Source organism: Arachis hypogaea, chromosome 18 (assembly GCF_003086295.3).
Source record: "Arachis hypogaea cultivar Tifrunner chromosome 18, arahy.Tifrunner.gnm2.J5K5, whole genome shotgun sequence".
Classification (NCBI taxonomy): Eukaryota; Viridiplantae; Streptophyta; class Magnoliopsida; order Fabales; family Fabaceae; genus Arachis; species Arachis hypogaea.
In genome coordinates this window covers 121,115,842-121,133,713 of record NC_092053.1, presented here as the reverse complement: position 1 = coordinate 121,133,713, position 17,872 = coordinate 121,115,842, and the positions used below count along the sequence as shown (strand labels likewise).

Here is a 17,872-nt window from a genome sequence, read left to right as displayed (position 1 = left end):
TTTCTTAAGCTTCCTCTCTCCTTGGTGCATCTTCCAATAGGTACACCTCTAGCTCTTTTGGGGGCTTGCAACCATGATACTTCTTCACTCTATGTCCATTCACCTTGAAAGTTGCTTCACTCTTGGGATCAAACAATTCCACCACTCCGTAGGGCTTTATCTCCTTCACCTTGAGAGGTCCTTCCCATCTAGAGCGGAGCTTGCCAGGCATAAATCAGAGCCTTGATTTGTAGAGGAGGACCTCATCACCTTCTTGAAAGTCCTTTTTCCGGATGTGATAGTCATGGAATGCTTTAGTCTTTTCCTTGTAGATTCGGGCATTCTCATATGACTCGTTCCTCAAACACTCAAGCTCTTCTAATTGTAACTTCCTAGCTTCACCCGCCTTGGCTAAATCCATGTTACACTGCTTTACCGCCTAGTAGGCTCGATGCTCAATCTCCACCAGAAGGTGGCATGCCTTACCATAGATGATCTGGAAGGGACTCATCCCTATCGGAGTCTTGTAGGCCGTTCTATACGCCCATAGTGCATCTCCTAACCAGAAGCTCCAATCCTTTCTTTGCGGATTGATCACTTTCTCCAAGATTCTCTTGATTTCCCGGTTGGACACTTCTGCTTGTCCATTTGTTTGTGGATGATAAGCAGTAGCAACCTTATGTGACACTCCATAGCGCTTGAGCAATGCTTCTACCTTCCTGTTACAAAAGTGGGATTTTTGGTCACTCACGATTGCTTGTGGCGACCCATAACGGTATACAATGTGATTCCTAATGAAAGAAACAACGGCATTGGTGTCGTCAAGGCGGGTAGGTATGGCCTCTACCCACTTTGACACGTAGTCAACTGATAACAGAATATACAGATACCCACTAGAGTTGGGAAACGGTCCCATAAAGTCAATGCCCCATACATCAAATATCTCACAGAATAACATAGGCTGCTGAGGCATTTCATCCCTTTGGGATGCATTTCCTAACCTCTGACACTGATGGCAAGACATACATAACCGGTTAGCATCCTTGAATAAGGTTGGCCACCAGAATCCACAATCCAACACTTTTTTAGCGGTCCTTTGTGGGCCAAAGTGGCCACCACATTCGAACGAATGGCAAGCTTCAATGATTGGTTGGAATTCAGATTCCGGGACACATCTTCGAATTACTTGGTCCACGCTCCTCTTCCATAAGTGAGGGTCATCCCAAATATAGTATTTGGAATCATTCCTCAACTTATCCCTTTGGTTTTTCGAAAGGTTGGGAGGGAAAATTTTCGCAACCAAGTAGTTCGCCATTGGGGCAAACCAAGGAAAGCTATCCGACACAGCATGCAAACTATCCAATGGGAATGAGTCATTGATCGGAAATGGATCAATTTTTAAATTCTCAATGCGGCTTAAATGATCCGCAACCAGGTTTTGAGATCCACTCCGGTCCCTAATCTCAATGTCGAATTCTTGCAAAAGCAAAATCCAACGTATGAGTCTAGGCTTTGACTCATTCTTTGTCAATAAGTACTTTAAAGCTGCATGTTCCGTGTATACCACTATCTTTGAACCTAGCAAATAAGATCTGAATTTATCTAAAGCATGAACAATAGCTAGGAGTTATTTTTCAGTAGTGGTATAGTTGTATTGTGCTGTATCTAGTGTCTTAGAAGAGTAAGCAATGACATAAGGGAGTTTACCATCGCGCTGTGCAAGTGCGGCACCTACAGCATGGTTTGACGCATCGCACATTATCTCAAATGGAAACGTCCAGTTGGGGCCTCGCACAATGGGTGCCGTGGTAAGAACTCTCTTTAGCTCTTCAAAAGCTTTCACACATTCACTGTCAAACTCAAAATCCACATCTTTTTGGAGTAGGCGCGACAATGGCAAAGCAATCTTGCTGAAATCTTTGATAAAGCGCCTATAAAAACCTGCATGTCCCAAAAACGAGCGGACTCCCTCACGGATGAGGGGTGAGGCAAAGTGGTGATAACATCGACCTTGGCCGGGTCTACAGAAATGCCTTCATGAGATACTACATGTCCTAACACTATACCTTGTTGTACCATAAAGTGACATTTTTTAAAATTTAAGACAAGGTTAATGTCAACACATCTAGCTAGGACCTTGGCCAAGTTCTCTAAACAACAATCAAATGAAGTACCATAAACGCTGAAGTCATCCATAAAGACTTCCAGACAATTCTCTATTAGATCGGAGAAGACACTCGTCATGCACCGTTGAAAGGTAGCGGGTGCATTACATAGTCTAAATGGCATCCTTTTATAGGCAAAGGTGCCAAACGGACAAGTAAATGTGGTCTTCTCTTGATCTTCAGGAGCAATGTGAATCTGGAAGTAACCAGTAAATCCATCAAGAAAGCAGTAGTGAGATTTACCTGCCAAGCGGTCTAGCATCTGATCGATGAAGGGTAAGGGGTAATGGTCCTTCCGTGTAGCGGTGTTCAATCTTCTGTAGTCAATACATACTCGCTACGCATTTTGTACTCTTTTAGTGACCATTTCACTGTCGTCCTTCTTGACCGTTGTGATGCCCAACTTCTTGGGGACAACCTGGACTAGGCTCACCCACTCACTGTCAGAGATTGGGTATATGATATCCACTTCTAGTAATCTGGTGACATCTTTCTTCACTACATCGAGGATGGTTGGGTTGAGCCTCCTTTGCGGTTGCCTAACCGGCCTAGCTCCATCTTGGAGAAATATCCTATGCATGCATTTGCGGGGGTCAATTCCCACAATATTCGCTAGGCTCCATCCTATTGCTTTCTTGTACTTTCTTAGAACATCTAGGAGCTTTTCCTCTTCTTCACTTGAGAGCTCACTAGCAATAATGACCGGAAACCCTTGGTTATCCTCTAAGAAAGCATACTTCAAATGAGATGGAAGGGGCTTCAGTTCACTTTTTGTCTCAAGATGAGGTTCCTTTTCATCAAGCTCATGGGGCTCATTCTTGACAACTTCCTCATTTCCATCCCCTTGGTCATCCGTTTCCTCAACAATGGGGTAGCACAACTTGTCATGGTCTTCTTCTTGCACTTTCGCTACCACTTCATCAATTACATCACATCGGAGCACGGAATGTTATTCGGGAGGATGTTTCATGGCTTCCTCTAAATTAAACTTGATAATCTTGTCTCCAACCCCAAAGGAATATATGCCGGTGAAGGCATCCAACTTGAATTTGGAGGTTTTAAGGAAGGGTCTACCAAGTAGAACGGAGGATGAGCTTCTATTTTCTGCTGGAGGCATTTCAAGGATGTAAAAGTCGACCGAAAAAACCAAATCCTTAATTGCCATGAGTACATCTTCCGCTATTTCTATCACTGTGATCACACTTTTATCGGCTAAGGCGAACCTCGCCGCCGACTTCTTTAATGGAGCTAAATTCAACCGCACATAGATAGAAAGTGGCATGATGCTTACACAAGCTCCCAAGTCACACATACAATCATGAAAAGTGTGTCCACCAATATAACAAGACACTAAGCACGGTCCAGGGTCACCACATTTTCTTGGAATAGGTTCCATCAAGGAAGAAATTGAACTACCCAAGGATAATGTCTCCAATTCTCCTATCCTATCCTTGTGTGTACACAAGTCTTTCAAAAATTTTGCATACTTTGGAATTTGTTGAATAGCATCAAGAAGTGGTATGGTTACCTCAACCTTTTTGAACACTTGAAGCATGTTCAAATCAAATTCCGGTGTTTTCTTCGCCTTCTTCACCATGGAAGGAAATGGGATAGGAATGGACTCATCCACTATAGCTTTCCTCTTGGGTTCCTTGAGGTTTACTCCTTCTTCCTCATGCCTTTTGTCTACCACCTCTTCTTCATGTGGAGCTTCAACAACTACCTCTTCCTCATGAATATCTCCCATGACCCTTGGAGGTATCTCCTCTAATGTAGTCCCCGACCGTAGAGTGATGGCGTTGAGACCGCCTCTTGGGTTTGGTTGGAATTGGGATGGAAGGTTAGAGGAACTTGAGGGTTGGTTGGTGTTGTTATTGGGGGTTGGTGGTTCGTTTGACATGTTCATCTTTGAAAGCATGTTGGTGAGGTTAGCCAATTGAGTATTCAAGGCATCGAATTGAGCCTTGTTGCTCTCATCTCGTTTTTCCATGGCGGCTCTAAGCTCATCAACTTGATTGTTGGAGGATGGAGGAGTTTGGTTTTGATTTTGTTATCTATGGTGTGGTGCTTAGTACTTGGTGTAGTTGTTTTGGTTTTGGTTGGAGTGGCTTTGGTTGGCTTGGTAGTTGGTGTTGGGATGGAGATTGGTTGTTGTAGTAATAAGAAGGAGAGTTGTTCCACCTTTGGTTTTGATTGCTTCCTTGTGCATTATCCCTCCACCCTTGATGTTGATTACCACCTTGATGGTAATTATTTTGACCTTGAGGAGGGTAGGATGGACGGTTGTTGTAATTCACATTGGCCACCAAAAGAGCATGTTCCTCTTGAATTTGATGGCATTGGTCAGTGTAATGTGTGGTGCTAGAGCACAAACCACAAATTCTAGGAGGGCCTTCAAGTTGAGCAACCGGAGGTGGGGCTTGGATGGCTTGGATGGAGTAGTATTCCTTTTGATCCTTTTGGATTTGTGTAAGGATGATGGTCATATCCCTAAGTGCTTTGGCTAGACTTGATTCGGAAAGGGGATGGTTCTACCACACCCTTGAGAGGATTACTTCTCACCCTTGTGTGTTGTGTAGCTTAGGCAACATCCTTTATCAAATTCCAAGCTTCTCCCTCCGTCTTGTTTTTCGAAAGGGAACCACCACTAGAAGCAGTGAGCAATCTTCTATCTTCCGCACAAAGACCTCTGGTAAAGTAGCTAATGAGCAAGTGAGTGGTCATTCCGTGGTGTGGACATGACTCCAATAGCCTCTTGAACCGAGACCAATACTCGTACAAACTCTCTTGGTCTCTTTGCATTATACCCGAAATCTCTTTCCGGATGTAGTCGGTCTTCTCCGGTGGGAAGAACTTATCAAGAAACTCTCTTCTCAAGAAATCCCAATTAGTCACAATCTCATCCGGTAGCGAATAAAATCATGTCTTTGCTTGCCCTTCAAGAGAGAAAGGGAAGGCAAAAACCATGATAGCCACCTCATCGGCTCCGTGCCTTCGAGCCATAGAACAAGCAACTTGAAAATCCTTCAAATGTCGGATGGGGTCTTGACCCGGCAACCCATGATACTTAGGAAGTAGATTTATCAACCTACTCTTCAACTCGAAGTTTGGATCAAGGTTAGGGTACCTTGCTTGCAACGGTTGAAGTATGATATCCGGAGCTCCTTGCTCATGCAAAGTGATCCGGCGTGGCTCCGCCATGTGTGGCTCACCTGTAGGATGCAAAGATGTATTAGTAGTGCCAACAGAAGAATAGGTAGTAGCGGACTCCAAGTCACTCTCGGTGACGTCTAGTGATTCGGTATTTTCCTCAAGAGAGGCCAAAGTACTAGGCATATAGTCCAACCGCCGTCTAGCTTTCTGAGTATGTAACAAAGTTCTTTCAATCTCGGGATCAAAATCGGCTAAGCTAGAATTTGGTTGAGACCGAGTCATCAAACTTGAGAGTCATAGCACAAATGCAAAAGAAATCTAAACTATAGCTAAGTATTGAAAGAAGTGAACTATCTACAATATTCACATATTCACATAACCAATATCAAGGCATATGTTGCAACCATTCCCCGGCAACGACGCCAAAAATTTTGATGGTGCCCCAAGGGTGTATTGGTAAAGATTTTCTTCAATAAAATCGTGTTGCAAGTATAGCTCTACCAACAACAATCCTCGGGTATCAAATTTAGAAGAGGGATTTGGTTGTCACAAGTTCAACCCCAATAGAAATAACCGAAGTATTCAAACCTCGGGTCGTCTCACAAGGAATGGGCAAACATGTGCTTCAACATTGGTTAGAAATCCGGGGTTGTGAGTTATGAGCATGAAAAAAAAACGGGAATCTTAACAAGCAAGTAATCTTAAACTGCAAGAAACTAATTCAATTAACTAAGCAAAATATGAGCAATTCCAATGAACAAGTAACATCCCACATAATTCTATTCTAAACCAAACAAGCAACTATAACTAAGGCAAATAGTTGAGAATTTTGGTTTTCAAATATGAATAATAAAAGCAACTATTAGCTAGGCATGGGAATTGGGGTCACCATCCTTGTCTAACAACCATATCTTAACAATTATGAGGAATCAAGCTCATTAAGTCTACTTCCAAAAGTCTTAAGTACGTAATATCTACTCCTAGACTTGAAGTACGTCAAATGGCTTTGATCACATCAACCCATAAGTCCCAACCTACCTACTAATTAGATTAGTAGTGGGTTGGCGTCAATGAGTATCAAATTGATCACCAAGGGTTCTCAAATCACCAATTCATTGAGACCCAATGACTCAAGTTTACCCAATTCCCTTGGCCTAGGCCAAGAGTGAAGAAGACTACTCCATAATCAAAGTAAACAATTCATCGAACACATGGTAAGCATTAACAAAAGACATGATCAAAATAGCAATTAAATTGAAATCTACAAGTACCCACTAACAATTATCAACATACAATTATCCAAACAACAAAATTAAACATAGAAATCATCAATGCAACATCCACAATTCAAGATTCACAACATTCATGAAATGGGTATAAAATGACAATTGACAAAAATTCATAAACTATCAAAAGATATAATCAAAATTATACTAAGGAATTCAAATTGAACAATTAAAACTAGTAATTAACAAGATCCAATTCACAAATCAACAAGGGAAGATCAAATTAAAACTAGATGTAGAGAGGAGTAAGGGTTTCTCTCTCTAGAATAACAAAAGAACCAAAAACTAGCTAAAATTGTGTCTTAGTGTAAAATGATTGATCCCCCCCTTTCCCCCCTAGAATCCTTGGGTCTTTTCCAAGCAGAAATAGCTTGAAATTGGGCTTCATGAGCCTCAGAAATCTCCAGGCACGATTTTCTTTAATGAGGTCACGTGCAGCTTCCCACGCGGGCGCGCCATGCGTGCGTGCGCGCCGATTGCTTTTGCGATCCATGCGTGCGCGCCAAGTGCGCGTGCACGTCGATAAGAATCTTCTGATCTGCACGGATGCATCCATCCTTGCGCGCCGCTTCCAGCCAACCTCATCCACGCGTGCGCGTGGAGTGCGCGGCCGCGCCGATGCTGCTTTTTCCAAGATCTCAATTCTTCATGTTCCTCTCTTTTTGTACATGCTTTCTTCCTCTCTTCTAAGTCATTCCTACCCTATAATTCCTGAAATTACTCAACAAATACATCACGGCATCGAATGGCAATAGAAGAGAATTAAAATATGGCAATTTTAAGGCAAAATAAGCATGTTTTTCATTAAGGAGCAATATTGGGAAGTGAACACAAAACCATGCATTTTTTGCGAATAAGTGTGAGAAATATTGATAAAATCTCCCAAAATAAGCACAAGATAAACCACAAAATCGGGGTTTATCAATACCTCATTTTTGATATTTGAATTGGTGGAGTTTATGAAACGTCATATGACCTTAGCCCTACTTGTTCATATATATTTTTGGAGAATTGATTTACTTTTAACCAAGTAGGTAGAATCATTTTTCATTTAGTTGCATGTATGTAGATAGGTTCATATAGTTTATTTGCATTAAATAAATGTTCGTACCCCATTTCTAGTCTTTCTTGGTTTAGCATGAGGACATGCTTAGTTTAAGTGTGGGGAGGTTTGATAAACCCCAATTTTGTGGTTTATCTTGTGTTGAATTTAGGAGAGTTTATCAACTTTTCTCACATTTATTCAATGAAATAGCATGATTTTGTGAATTTTTCCTAATTTGTGCTGAAGAGTAAAAACAAGCATTTTAGGCCTTGTGATGAGCGGATATTTTATATGCTTTTTGGGGGTATTTTCATATAGTTTTTAGTAGGATCTAGCTACTTTTTAGTATATTTTTAATAGTTTTTATGCAAAAATTATATTTCTGAACTTTACTATGAGTTTGTGTATTTTTCTATGATTTCAGGTATTTTCTGGCTGAAATTGAGGGACCTGAGCAAAAATCTGATTCAGGGGCTGAAAAATGACTACAAATGCTTTTGGATTCTGACCTCCTTGCACTTGAAATGGATTTTCTGGAGCTACAGAAGCCCGATTGGTGCACTCTTAATTGCGTTAGAAAGTAGACATCCAGGGCTTTCCAGCAATATATAATTGTTTATACTTTGCTCAAGCTTTGACAATGCAAACTGGCGTTTAACGCCAAGTCTTTACCCTATTCTGGCGTTAAACGCCAGAAACAGGTTGCAAACCAGAGTTAAACGCCAGAAATAGGCTACAACCTGGCGTTTAACTCCAAAAAATGTCTCTACACATGGAAGCTTCAATGCTCAGCCCAAGCACACATCAAGTGGGCCCCGGAAGTGGATTTCTGCACTATCTATCTTAGTCTACTTAATTTCTGTAAACCTAGGTCACTAGCTTAGTATAAAAACTACTTTTAGAGATTTATTTTGCATCTCATGACATTTTCACGTTTTACATTGTATCTCTACAGCATGAGTCTCTAAACTCCATGATTGGGGGTGAGGAGCTCTGCTGTGTCTCGATGAATTAATGCAATTACTTCTATTTTCTATTCAACACGCTTGTTTCTGTTCTAAGATATTCACTCGTACCTAACCGTGAAAAATGTGATGATCCGTGATACTCATCATCATTCTCAACCTATGAACGCGTGCCTGACAACCACTTACGTTCTATCTGTAATAGCTTGAGTGTATATCTCTTGGGCTCCTGGTTCAGGAGTTTGATTGCCTCTCCTGACAACAGAGCGTTCAAATCCATTAATCCAGAGTCTTTGTGGTAAAAGCTAGAATCAATTGGCAGCATCCCTGAGATCCGGAACGTCTAAACCTTGTCTGTGGTATTCTGAGTAGGATCCGGGAAGGGATGACTGTGACGAGCTTCAAACTCACAAGTATTGGACGTAGTGACAGACGCAAAAGGATCAATGGATCTTATTCCAACACAAGTGAGAACCGACAGATGATTAGCCATGTACATGGACCCTTTTCATTGAGAGGACGGATGGTAGCCATTGACAACGGTGATCCACCAACATACAGCTTGCCATGGAAGGATCCTTGCGTGTGTGAAGAAGAAGATGGGAGAAAAGCAGAGATCCAGAAGACGAAGCATCTCCAAAACCTCAATCTGTTCTCAATTACTGCATAACAAGTATTTATTTGATGCTCTTTTACTTTTTACTATTGAAATTAAGAATTATCATTGATATCCTGACTAAGAATTACAAGATAACCATAGCTTGCTTCAAGCCGGCAATCTCCGTTGGATCGATCCTTACTCACGTAAGGTATTACTTGGACGACCATGTGCACTTGCTGGTTAGTGGTACGAGTTATGAAAAGTGTGATTTACAATTCGTGCACCACCTTTAAATCGCTAATTTTAATTCACTTTAATTCTATTCGATGCCTTGATATATTTGTTAAGTGATTTCAGGATTAGAAGGCAAAGATTGGGTTGAAGGAATGAAGAAAAAGCATGCAAAAATTGAGAATTCGTGAAGAATTGAGGATTTGCTGAACTTAAGGCCACACGCATGCGTCAATCACGCGTACGTGTGAGAAGGAGATTTGCCAGCGACGCGCACGCATCACCCACGCACACGCGTGAAGAGGAATTTTGCCATTGACGCATACGCGTGACCCATGCGTACGCGTGACTAGCGACACGTGACTCCACTAAAGGCAATACGCTGGGGGCGATTTCTGAGCTCAAGGAGGCCCAAATCCAACTCATTTCTGATGCTTTTGAACCCAAGGATTGCAAGGGAATGGGGGGGGAGTAGTCATAGTATAGAGTTTTTATCATGTTTTAGGATAGAATTCTAGAGAAAGAGGCTCTCTGCTCTCTCTAGATTTTAGGATTCTTATTTCAATTCTTTTTAGATCTATATTTTAATCTTGTTTCATTTTAGTCTTCCTTTACTTTTATTTGTTCTAGCACCTTGGTTCATTTACTTCTCTTGTTAATTTCTTTATTTTGCCAATTTTAGTTCATGAACTCTCTTGTAGATTTTGATTCCATTTTAATGCAATTTCATGTTTCCATGTCTTTTATTGTTTATCTTAATTGCAATTGTTGAATTTTTGCTTATGTTAGTTATAGTTTTCATTAGTCCTTACATTTTGTGATATTTACTTTTATTGCACTCTAGGTGTTTGTTAAAATGTTTTCACTAGTTTTAGAGTAGTTTTCTATACTCTTGGCCTAGGCTAAGGGAATTGAGTGACCTTGAGTCATTAGGGTCTCATTGAATTGATGATTTGAGAATCCTTAGTGGTTAATTTGATGTCCATTGACACTAATCTACTATTAAGCTAATTAATAGCTAGGTTGGGACTTATGGTTAATGTTGGTCAAGCCTATTTGACGTACTTCAAGCGTTGAAGTAGACTTGATGGGTTGGTCCCTCATAATTGTCAATACATGGTTTGTAGACAAGGATGACGATCTAAATTCCCATGCCTTAGCCAAGAGTTCTTTGCATTTTCTTATTTAGTTAATTGTCATTTACTTTCTTGCCATTTACTTTTTTTTGTTAATTACCAAATCAAACCCCCCTTGTTCCTTCATAGCCAATAATTGAGCACTTCATTGCAATTCCTTGTGAGACGACCCGAGGTTTAAATACTTCAATTTATTTTTATTGGGGTTTGTACTTGTGAAAACCAAATTAAAATTTTGATTGAGTATTATTTGTTGGTTAGGAACTATACTATCAACGAAATTATGTGTGAAATTCCTAACCGACGGTAATATCTCTTTCACTCCGTGTCCTCGGAAGAAAAGGGATAGAAGAGAAAACAGGAAATCATAATTGTCATCTTTGATAGTTACCTTATGGGAATCCATATTAATTCTTGAAAAGAGTACTTACTTTAGGGTACCATTCTAAAGATTCCAAAATGCTGAAATGAAATAGTCAAGGATGTATCTGGTGCTTTCACTGATTTATGTCAAAATATTATTTTGGCGAATTTGTCATATGAACTCATTTGATCTTCTTTACAATTTGTGTATAGTAGAATGGCATATGAGAACAAGAATGGATTACATTTCCCAGTGCTTTTACATTGAATTAAAAATTAAAAATCTTTGAATAAGTAAACTTGATTTCACCTATTGGTGAGTACCTTGTAGAAGCTAAACTTGGTGATGATCAATTGATCGTGCTCACAAGAACTTTGATGCTTGTTTAAGAAAAAGAACCTTAGTTGTTGAGATTTGACTGCTACTTTAAAAAAAAGGACTTAATACTTCATTGACTGAAAGAAACCAAGTTTGCGGTTGAAAAGATTTGAAATCCTCATTCATGTATGTTAAAAGGGACTTACGAGCTGTAAGGCTTATAAGATGAGCTACTAGTTTAAACAAAAATAAAAGAATATAATTAAACTATTAATACTATGTTATGTTGCATAAATAAGTAACGTTTCTATCGTGTATACAAACGTTTTCATTATTTCAAGCAGGGACCAAATCTACATTATAGTTGTCATTAATTATATTTTATTCGAAATGATATAGTGTGTAACTGAATTATTAGTTCCCGAGGAAGGTGTGAATGTGATTGAGGGTAGCAACTAGCAACAATAAGAGAAGAATACTAGGTTTACTTTTGTGGCTTCATGTTTGGTTTCTATCCTTTTTTAACTCTCATTTTTCTTTTTTTTTCTTGCAGAACAGGTCTAGCTCTCTGAACTTCAAAGAAAGTTGGCTATATTGATGCCTATAACACAAGAAATCATTGCCACTGAGCTTAAATTATTAATTTTTTTTATTATTTTTATATATAAACAGGTCTAGCTAAAGGTGTTGCTGTTGGAATATCTATAGCTGGAACAAGTGGGGTTCTGCCATTATTAATTTGTGCTTGTGTTAGATATTTCCAGAAGGAAAAAGAAAAAATTAAATTTCCAACAGAAGATTTTATATCAAGTTCAACCCAAGATGGTAACTGTATTTTATTGAAATTCTAGGCTTCTTAATCTACTATTTGTTTCTTTCTAGTTGATTAAGTTATATTAACTATGACACAATGTTAAAATGTTCAATGAATTAATTATGTTGTGATCATGAATTCATAATAATAACACTTTTTGTTTCTTTCTTCCTTATCCTTGTAAAGCATCTAGTAGTGGTGAATATGCTGCTAGTGCTTCTGGCCTTCCAGCCATTATGGCGGCAAAATTGATGGAATTCTTTTATCAAGAACTAGCCAAGGCTACAAATAACTTCAGCTCTGATAACAAAATTGGTCAGGGTAGATTTGGAGCTGTCTATTTTGCAAAATTGAGATGCCAAGTAAGAACAAGCTAATTATATCTTTAATAATGTTATATAATCTTCCAGAATTAAAAGGAAAAATAAATTATCTTTAACTATTTAGTTCTTTATATGCATAAATTTATTCTATGCAGAAAGCAGCAATTAAGAATATGGATGTTCAAGCATCAACAGAGTTTCTTTCAGAGTTGATGGTCTTAAAACATGATCATCACTTGAATTTGGTAACTACTTTCTTCTACACCAAAAGGTCGAGTTTCTATAGCATTCAGTGAATCTCAACTTGACTCTGAACAATTAAGGTGCATTTGATTGGATATTGCATCGAGGGATCTCTTTTCTTGTGTATGAATACATTGAAAATGGAAACTTAGGCCAATATTTTGCATGGTACAGGTGACAATGTTGGTAACATTATTCCAGGGAGTGAACCTTTGGCATGGTCAACAAGGGTGCAAATTGCTCTGGATTCAGCAAGAGGACTTGAATATATACATGAACACACTGTTCCTGTTTATATCCACCGTGATGTGAAACCTGCTAACATATTAATATATAAAGACTTTTGTGAAAAGGTTAGTTCATTGTAATATTCTTGGCAATAATCATTATTTTGCAATTTTTGTTTTTTTTTTCTGATGAGACTAATATTAAAACTGTCTAATAAGGTTTTGGAAATTCACCAAGTTACAAATTTTGGGCTAACTAAACTTAGGGAAGTTGGAAGCTCTTTATCACTTCATACTCGTCTTGTGGGAACATTTAGATACATGCCTCCAGTGTAAGAACTTAGTTGTTAATTGTCTTAGAACATAACAGTAAATATTAAAAAATATAAAATCAGTCAATGAAAGTTGTGATTGATACAATTTATAGATTCTGAATGTCTAAGAACTTGGTTTGACATGAATGAATTTATAGATTCTTGGGTTGGGCATAATGTCAGATGTGAGTGTTATCTCTACTCTAGTGACATATTTTTTTCCATTCTTGATTCAAATTGATATCTTCCTTTGATTTTGGTCATCTCTACTTTGTATATTAATGATATTTTGTACCCAATTTAATGTTATCTCTACTTTAGCGGATCAGAATGCTTCAATCAGCTAAAGGTTTTTACGGCCGCAGCACCTATAGTAAGTTTTACTCTCATCATTATGGTCTTGTGTTATCAGAATGTGAACTTCATATTATGTTTCTATGCAGATTGAATTTTAACAAATTGCTAAATTTTGCAGATACTTCTGGCAATCAAATCAGAAGAAAACAAGCTACAAGAAGTCATGGTTGGATTAGCAGCAAATGTTTTCACATTCATGTCCTCTCAGGAATCAAGCTATGTATTTCAAGAAGCTAAAATCACTGAAGTTGAACTGGCAAGTATACTAGTACATATTCTCAAGAAGCACAAGTATCCGGCAACAAAGGTGCTGAGGATAAGGAGGTTTGCCATAAAGTTTGAGATTTGGATGATGAAAGACAAAGTAAAAAACATATATACCTTCAAGCATATGGGAATGGAGAAGGTGCTGGAAGGTGTATTAGAAACCACATCAGAGCTTGAAAGCTTCAATGTTTTCTCTAGTACTGTTGGATTTAACAGGCACAATCTAACAATTCACTCACTGGTTGAGACAGCCTTCAAGTTGCTGGAAAACAGGTGAAGTAATACATCACTTTTAAACCATATTGTAAAATCAGTAATCCATGTTATCCTTGAGTAAAAATTGTAAATTTGTAACAAAGCTAATAGGGCCTCAGCTAGGTCGGCCAAGTATACTGGCGGCTAAGCGACCTTCATGAAGATGAAGGTCAGCTTGGTATGTAAAGTGACTTTAATTTTGTTAATAACTTTAGTTATATTCTTCTGCATATCAATCCTAAGCATCATAATCATATTATTTCAATGTAACTTGTGTAGTCGAAGTCGTTGGATCGCTACGTAGACCAAATAATACAATGCAAGCAAAAGTTTCTAGATTCATGGAGATATAGAACAACATATAAGTTATCATGCTTGCATATCCACCATTTAAGTCTCCGACAATTATTCCAATAATAACATATCTGATTTGACCTATGGACGAATACGCAAGCATACGTTTCATGCTTGTTTGGGTAATAGCAATAAGATTCCCCAATATCATGCTAAGAATAGCTAGGATTTTCAGAAGGCGTAGACATTCAAGCACACACACACAGTGAATGAGAATAAAGAGACATTTGCTGATAAGCGGTCTCAGGACCATTATGTGAGTAAACATACATTTGATTTTCTTCTGCTATAAAATTATTAGAGATTAATTGTATATCTAATGGTGTACTAATCATAATAACTTGTGTTAATTACACAGGAATCCTACACGGAGAGACTAGAGGCTGCGACTCAGCAGTCTCAACAAGGTTGGAAAGACGTCATCGATGGCTTTGCAGCTGCAGCCGTCAATCCCGATACGGTTTTGGCATGAGAATGCCTTAGGCCGTACAAGAACTGCGTATATAGGATGAGGTTATTATTCGCCAGCAGCCTCGGCACATCCACGTTGAGGCCGTCATCAAGCTCCGCCTCCAGTCGAGCCATTGAGCCTGAGGAAGGTGTGAATTTGAGGCTGCATATACAGGAGCTCCAACATAGCCTTCAACAGTAGGCTCAAGAGCTTAATGATTATCGAGAGAGCTATCAGGAGATCTTCAACTGCATGACATCTATGGATGAACTCAAGCTAGAGTGGAGGGAGTCCCTAGAGTGGAGGGAGTCGTTGGAGGGAGTGCAACATATGGAGTCTCAGATGGAAGTGTACCAGGCCAAGTTGCGCACCATTAGCATCGACCTTGCTGGTGGCAGTGAACCTACTGGTGGCATACGGACATCACCGCCTTCTGCGCTGGCGACTCAGGGCCAATGAATCGACGACGAGGACGCTGATGACTACCTAAATCTGTAGTTATTAGTTTTTCGTGTTATTGTTTCATTGTACTTATTTGATGTACTTGACTTTTAATTTATTTGAACATTGTATTATTTATTTTAAATAAAAAGTTTTCATTATTCATGAATGGACTACTAATTGTCTGAAAAAAATTTAAATTTAAAATTAAAATTGACCATTTATTTTAAATTTAAAAAAATAAAAAATTGACATTACTGTCAAAATTACTGTAGGAATAATCCAACGGTAATAGTGCATGAAACAATATTTTTTGGCGACAACAATACCATCAAAAGAATCCACCGGTAACCAATTGATTTTTCGAGCCGATAATTCCTCGCAACATTACCGTCGGACGAAAAATTCCAACGATAAATATTTAACGATGAAGTTTATACCGTCTGATTGTTTTTTACGGTAAATTCGATGACAATTAAATTACCGTCAAATTTTATTCGTTTTTCCGACGGCTCAACGTTTCTCTTATTGTGTAAACCGATTTTCAGAACATTGCATTTATCATAAGAAAAAATAAAATGTTATATAATTATTTAATTTTGACTAGTTTTATCGCTTGAACTAAAAAAACCAACAATTAAACCAATAATTTAGTAATTTGATTCGTTAGATTGTCGGATATGACTAATTTAGCCGCTGACTAACTTAATATAATTTGACATGTACTTCTAATATGCAGTTGTTACGTTACAATAATATTGAAGTTTTCTGTTAGAATTTTATTATATTTATGGTCTAATTTTTTAATATATAAATTAGTCTGGTAGTATTGTAATTATTAAAAAAATTTATTAGTTAACTATATTAGTAGTTGATTTGTTCTCTGATAAAGAGAACACCACTGTTCACAAAAAGTATAATTTGGGTCACCAATTCTAGTAATCACAATAGACACTACGGTTCCATCCTAATTTGATAGCTCAATAATTAGAAGTCCCAAATTTGAATTAAGAATTATTGACAATGGCTGGCAGTACATAAATTATTAATTTCATGAATGACAATTTCAAAATCAATCACTATTCGATTATTTTGATCCATTGTTTTCAAAAGCAAAATGCATAGTACGAATTTTGAAATTAGAAATAATTTTTGTAAATTTATAGAATAAGAAAACCATCGAAATCGAAACTGAAATTGAAATTAGCACATCATTGAGAAGAGAGAATAATAACTAATACTCTCAAAAGGAATTTTTCGAATTTGTGTGGCAGTTATTCTTTATAATGTCGTGATTTTTTATAATTTTCATAAATTTTTTTATTTTTTAATTAAAAAATTTAAAAAAAAAAAAGAGAAAGGGAAGACGTGGAAGAGAAGAACTAAAGAATTAGTTCAATGAATGTTTGTTTGTTATATAATATTAAATGCTTGGTTCAACTTGTAAACCCCGTTAAATTGGTAAATAATTAGTCAATAAATTACTATTTAATAAAGAAAATTAGAAATGTGAATATTATTTTAAATTTGGATAGAGCTCATCGAAATGAGAATTTTGACACTAATTTCGAAGAAATCGGTCCAAGATTGGACCAAACGGGCCAAACTAGTTAAACTGGGCCCAAACCGGGCCCGTGGGTCCAAACCGGACCAACTTTTAAATGAATTAAAGCCCCTTCTCTTCCCCATTTTGGCTGAAGCAACGTTGAAGGCAATAACAAGGGAGAAGAGAAAGAAAAATTCCCCGAACCCTTACGGTGATTTCAAAACGTCATAACTCTTCCGTCCGAGCTCCGATCGTTGCACCGTTTACGGGCACACGACTACCGCGTCGAGCTCTATGTTTCTACCAGATCAATTTTATTGGTAAATTACTTATTCACCCTCAGCTTCTTCTTCCTTAATTTCCAAGAAATTAAGTGAAGGTATTGAATTTCTTTGCTCTTTGATGTTTTAGGATCCAATTAGCTTGAGAATAATATTTACTCTTGCTTATGTGAAGCTTGGGTAAGGTGAAAATACCATAATTCCATTTTAATTTTACCGAATTTATGTTTTGAGTATTAAATTGGGTATATACGTGTTATGAATGTGTATTAGGTTGTGAATAAATAATTGGAGCTTGAAATTGTGGATATTGGAACCTGGAGGAAGCTAAATACTAGTGTTTTGTTGAGGTTTTTGGGGATGTGCTTGTATTAATAGGCTACCTTGATCGCTACGACGAAAACGGGCAAGGTATGGTTTAGGTTTCGTACATTTAATATGTAATATTCTGTGAAAACTTAAGCTAGATGATCATAAGATAAGTTGGAATGCAGGTGTATATTTAATGTTTAGTAAATCGATGATGAACATGTTTGGTTTGGTTTGGTGTTTTGATTATGTGATGGAGATTGTTACTATATGGATGTTAGAAAAAAACATGGTTGAATTATTGATCATATGATTACAGGTATATTGAAGGAAAGCAAGATGCAGTTGTTGAAATATGAAATTGTGTAATAATATTGAATGGTGGTTGATGGAATGATGTAGAGTTTTATTGAGTTTTGTTGGTTTATTGTTTTGGTAATGAAAGGA

The 17,872-nt window shown here is 37.8% G+C and overlaps 1 protein-coding gene across 4 annotated transcripts; it reads left to right on the top strand.

The window, feature by feature from the left end:
* The first annotated feature begins 11,613 nt into the window (after positions 1–11,613).
* Positions 11,614–15,454, top strand: LOC112770378 (lysM domain receptor-like kinase 3). Of its 4 annotated transcripts, none has more exons than XR_011876649.1 (7): positions 11,614–12,068; positions 12,244–12,419; positions 12,536–12,703; positions 12,798–12,976; positions 13,070–13,537; positions 13,640–14,061; positions 14,756–15,454. XR_011876649.1 is itself a non-coding variant. In XM_072225784.1 (7 exons), exons 2-4 carry the CDS (start codon positions 12,294–12,296, stop codon positions 12,933–12,935), a joined length of 354 nt encoding a protein of 117 aa, XP_072081885.1. In that variant the 5' UTR covers positions 11,614–12,068; positions 12,244–12,293; the 3' UTR covers positions 12,936–12,976; positions 13,486–13,537; positions 13,640–14,653; positions 14,756–15,454. The 4 variants fall into 4 exon arrangements, 2 of the variants coding, with proteins under 2 accessions (XP_072081885.1, XP_072081884.1); XR_011876648.1 differs by having other exon boundaries at positions 13,640–14,653; XM_072225784.1 differs by having other exon boundaries at positions 12,536–12,625; positions 13,486–13,537; positions 13,640–14,653.
* The last annotated feature ends 2,418 nt before the right edge of the window (positions 15,455–17,872 follow it).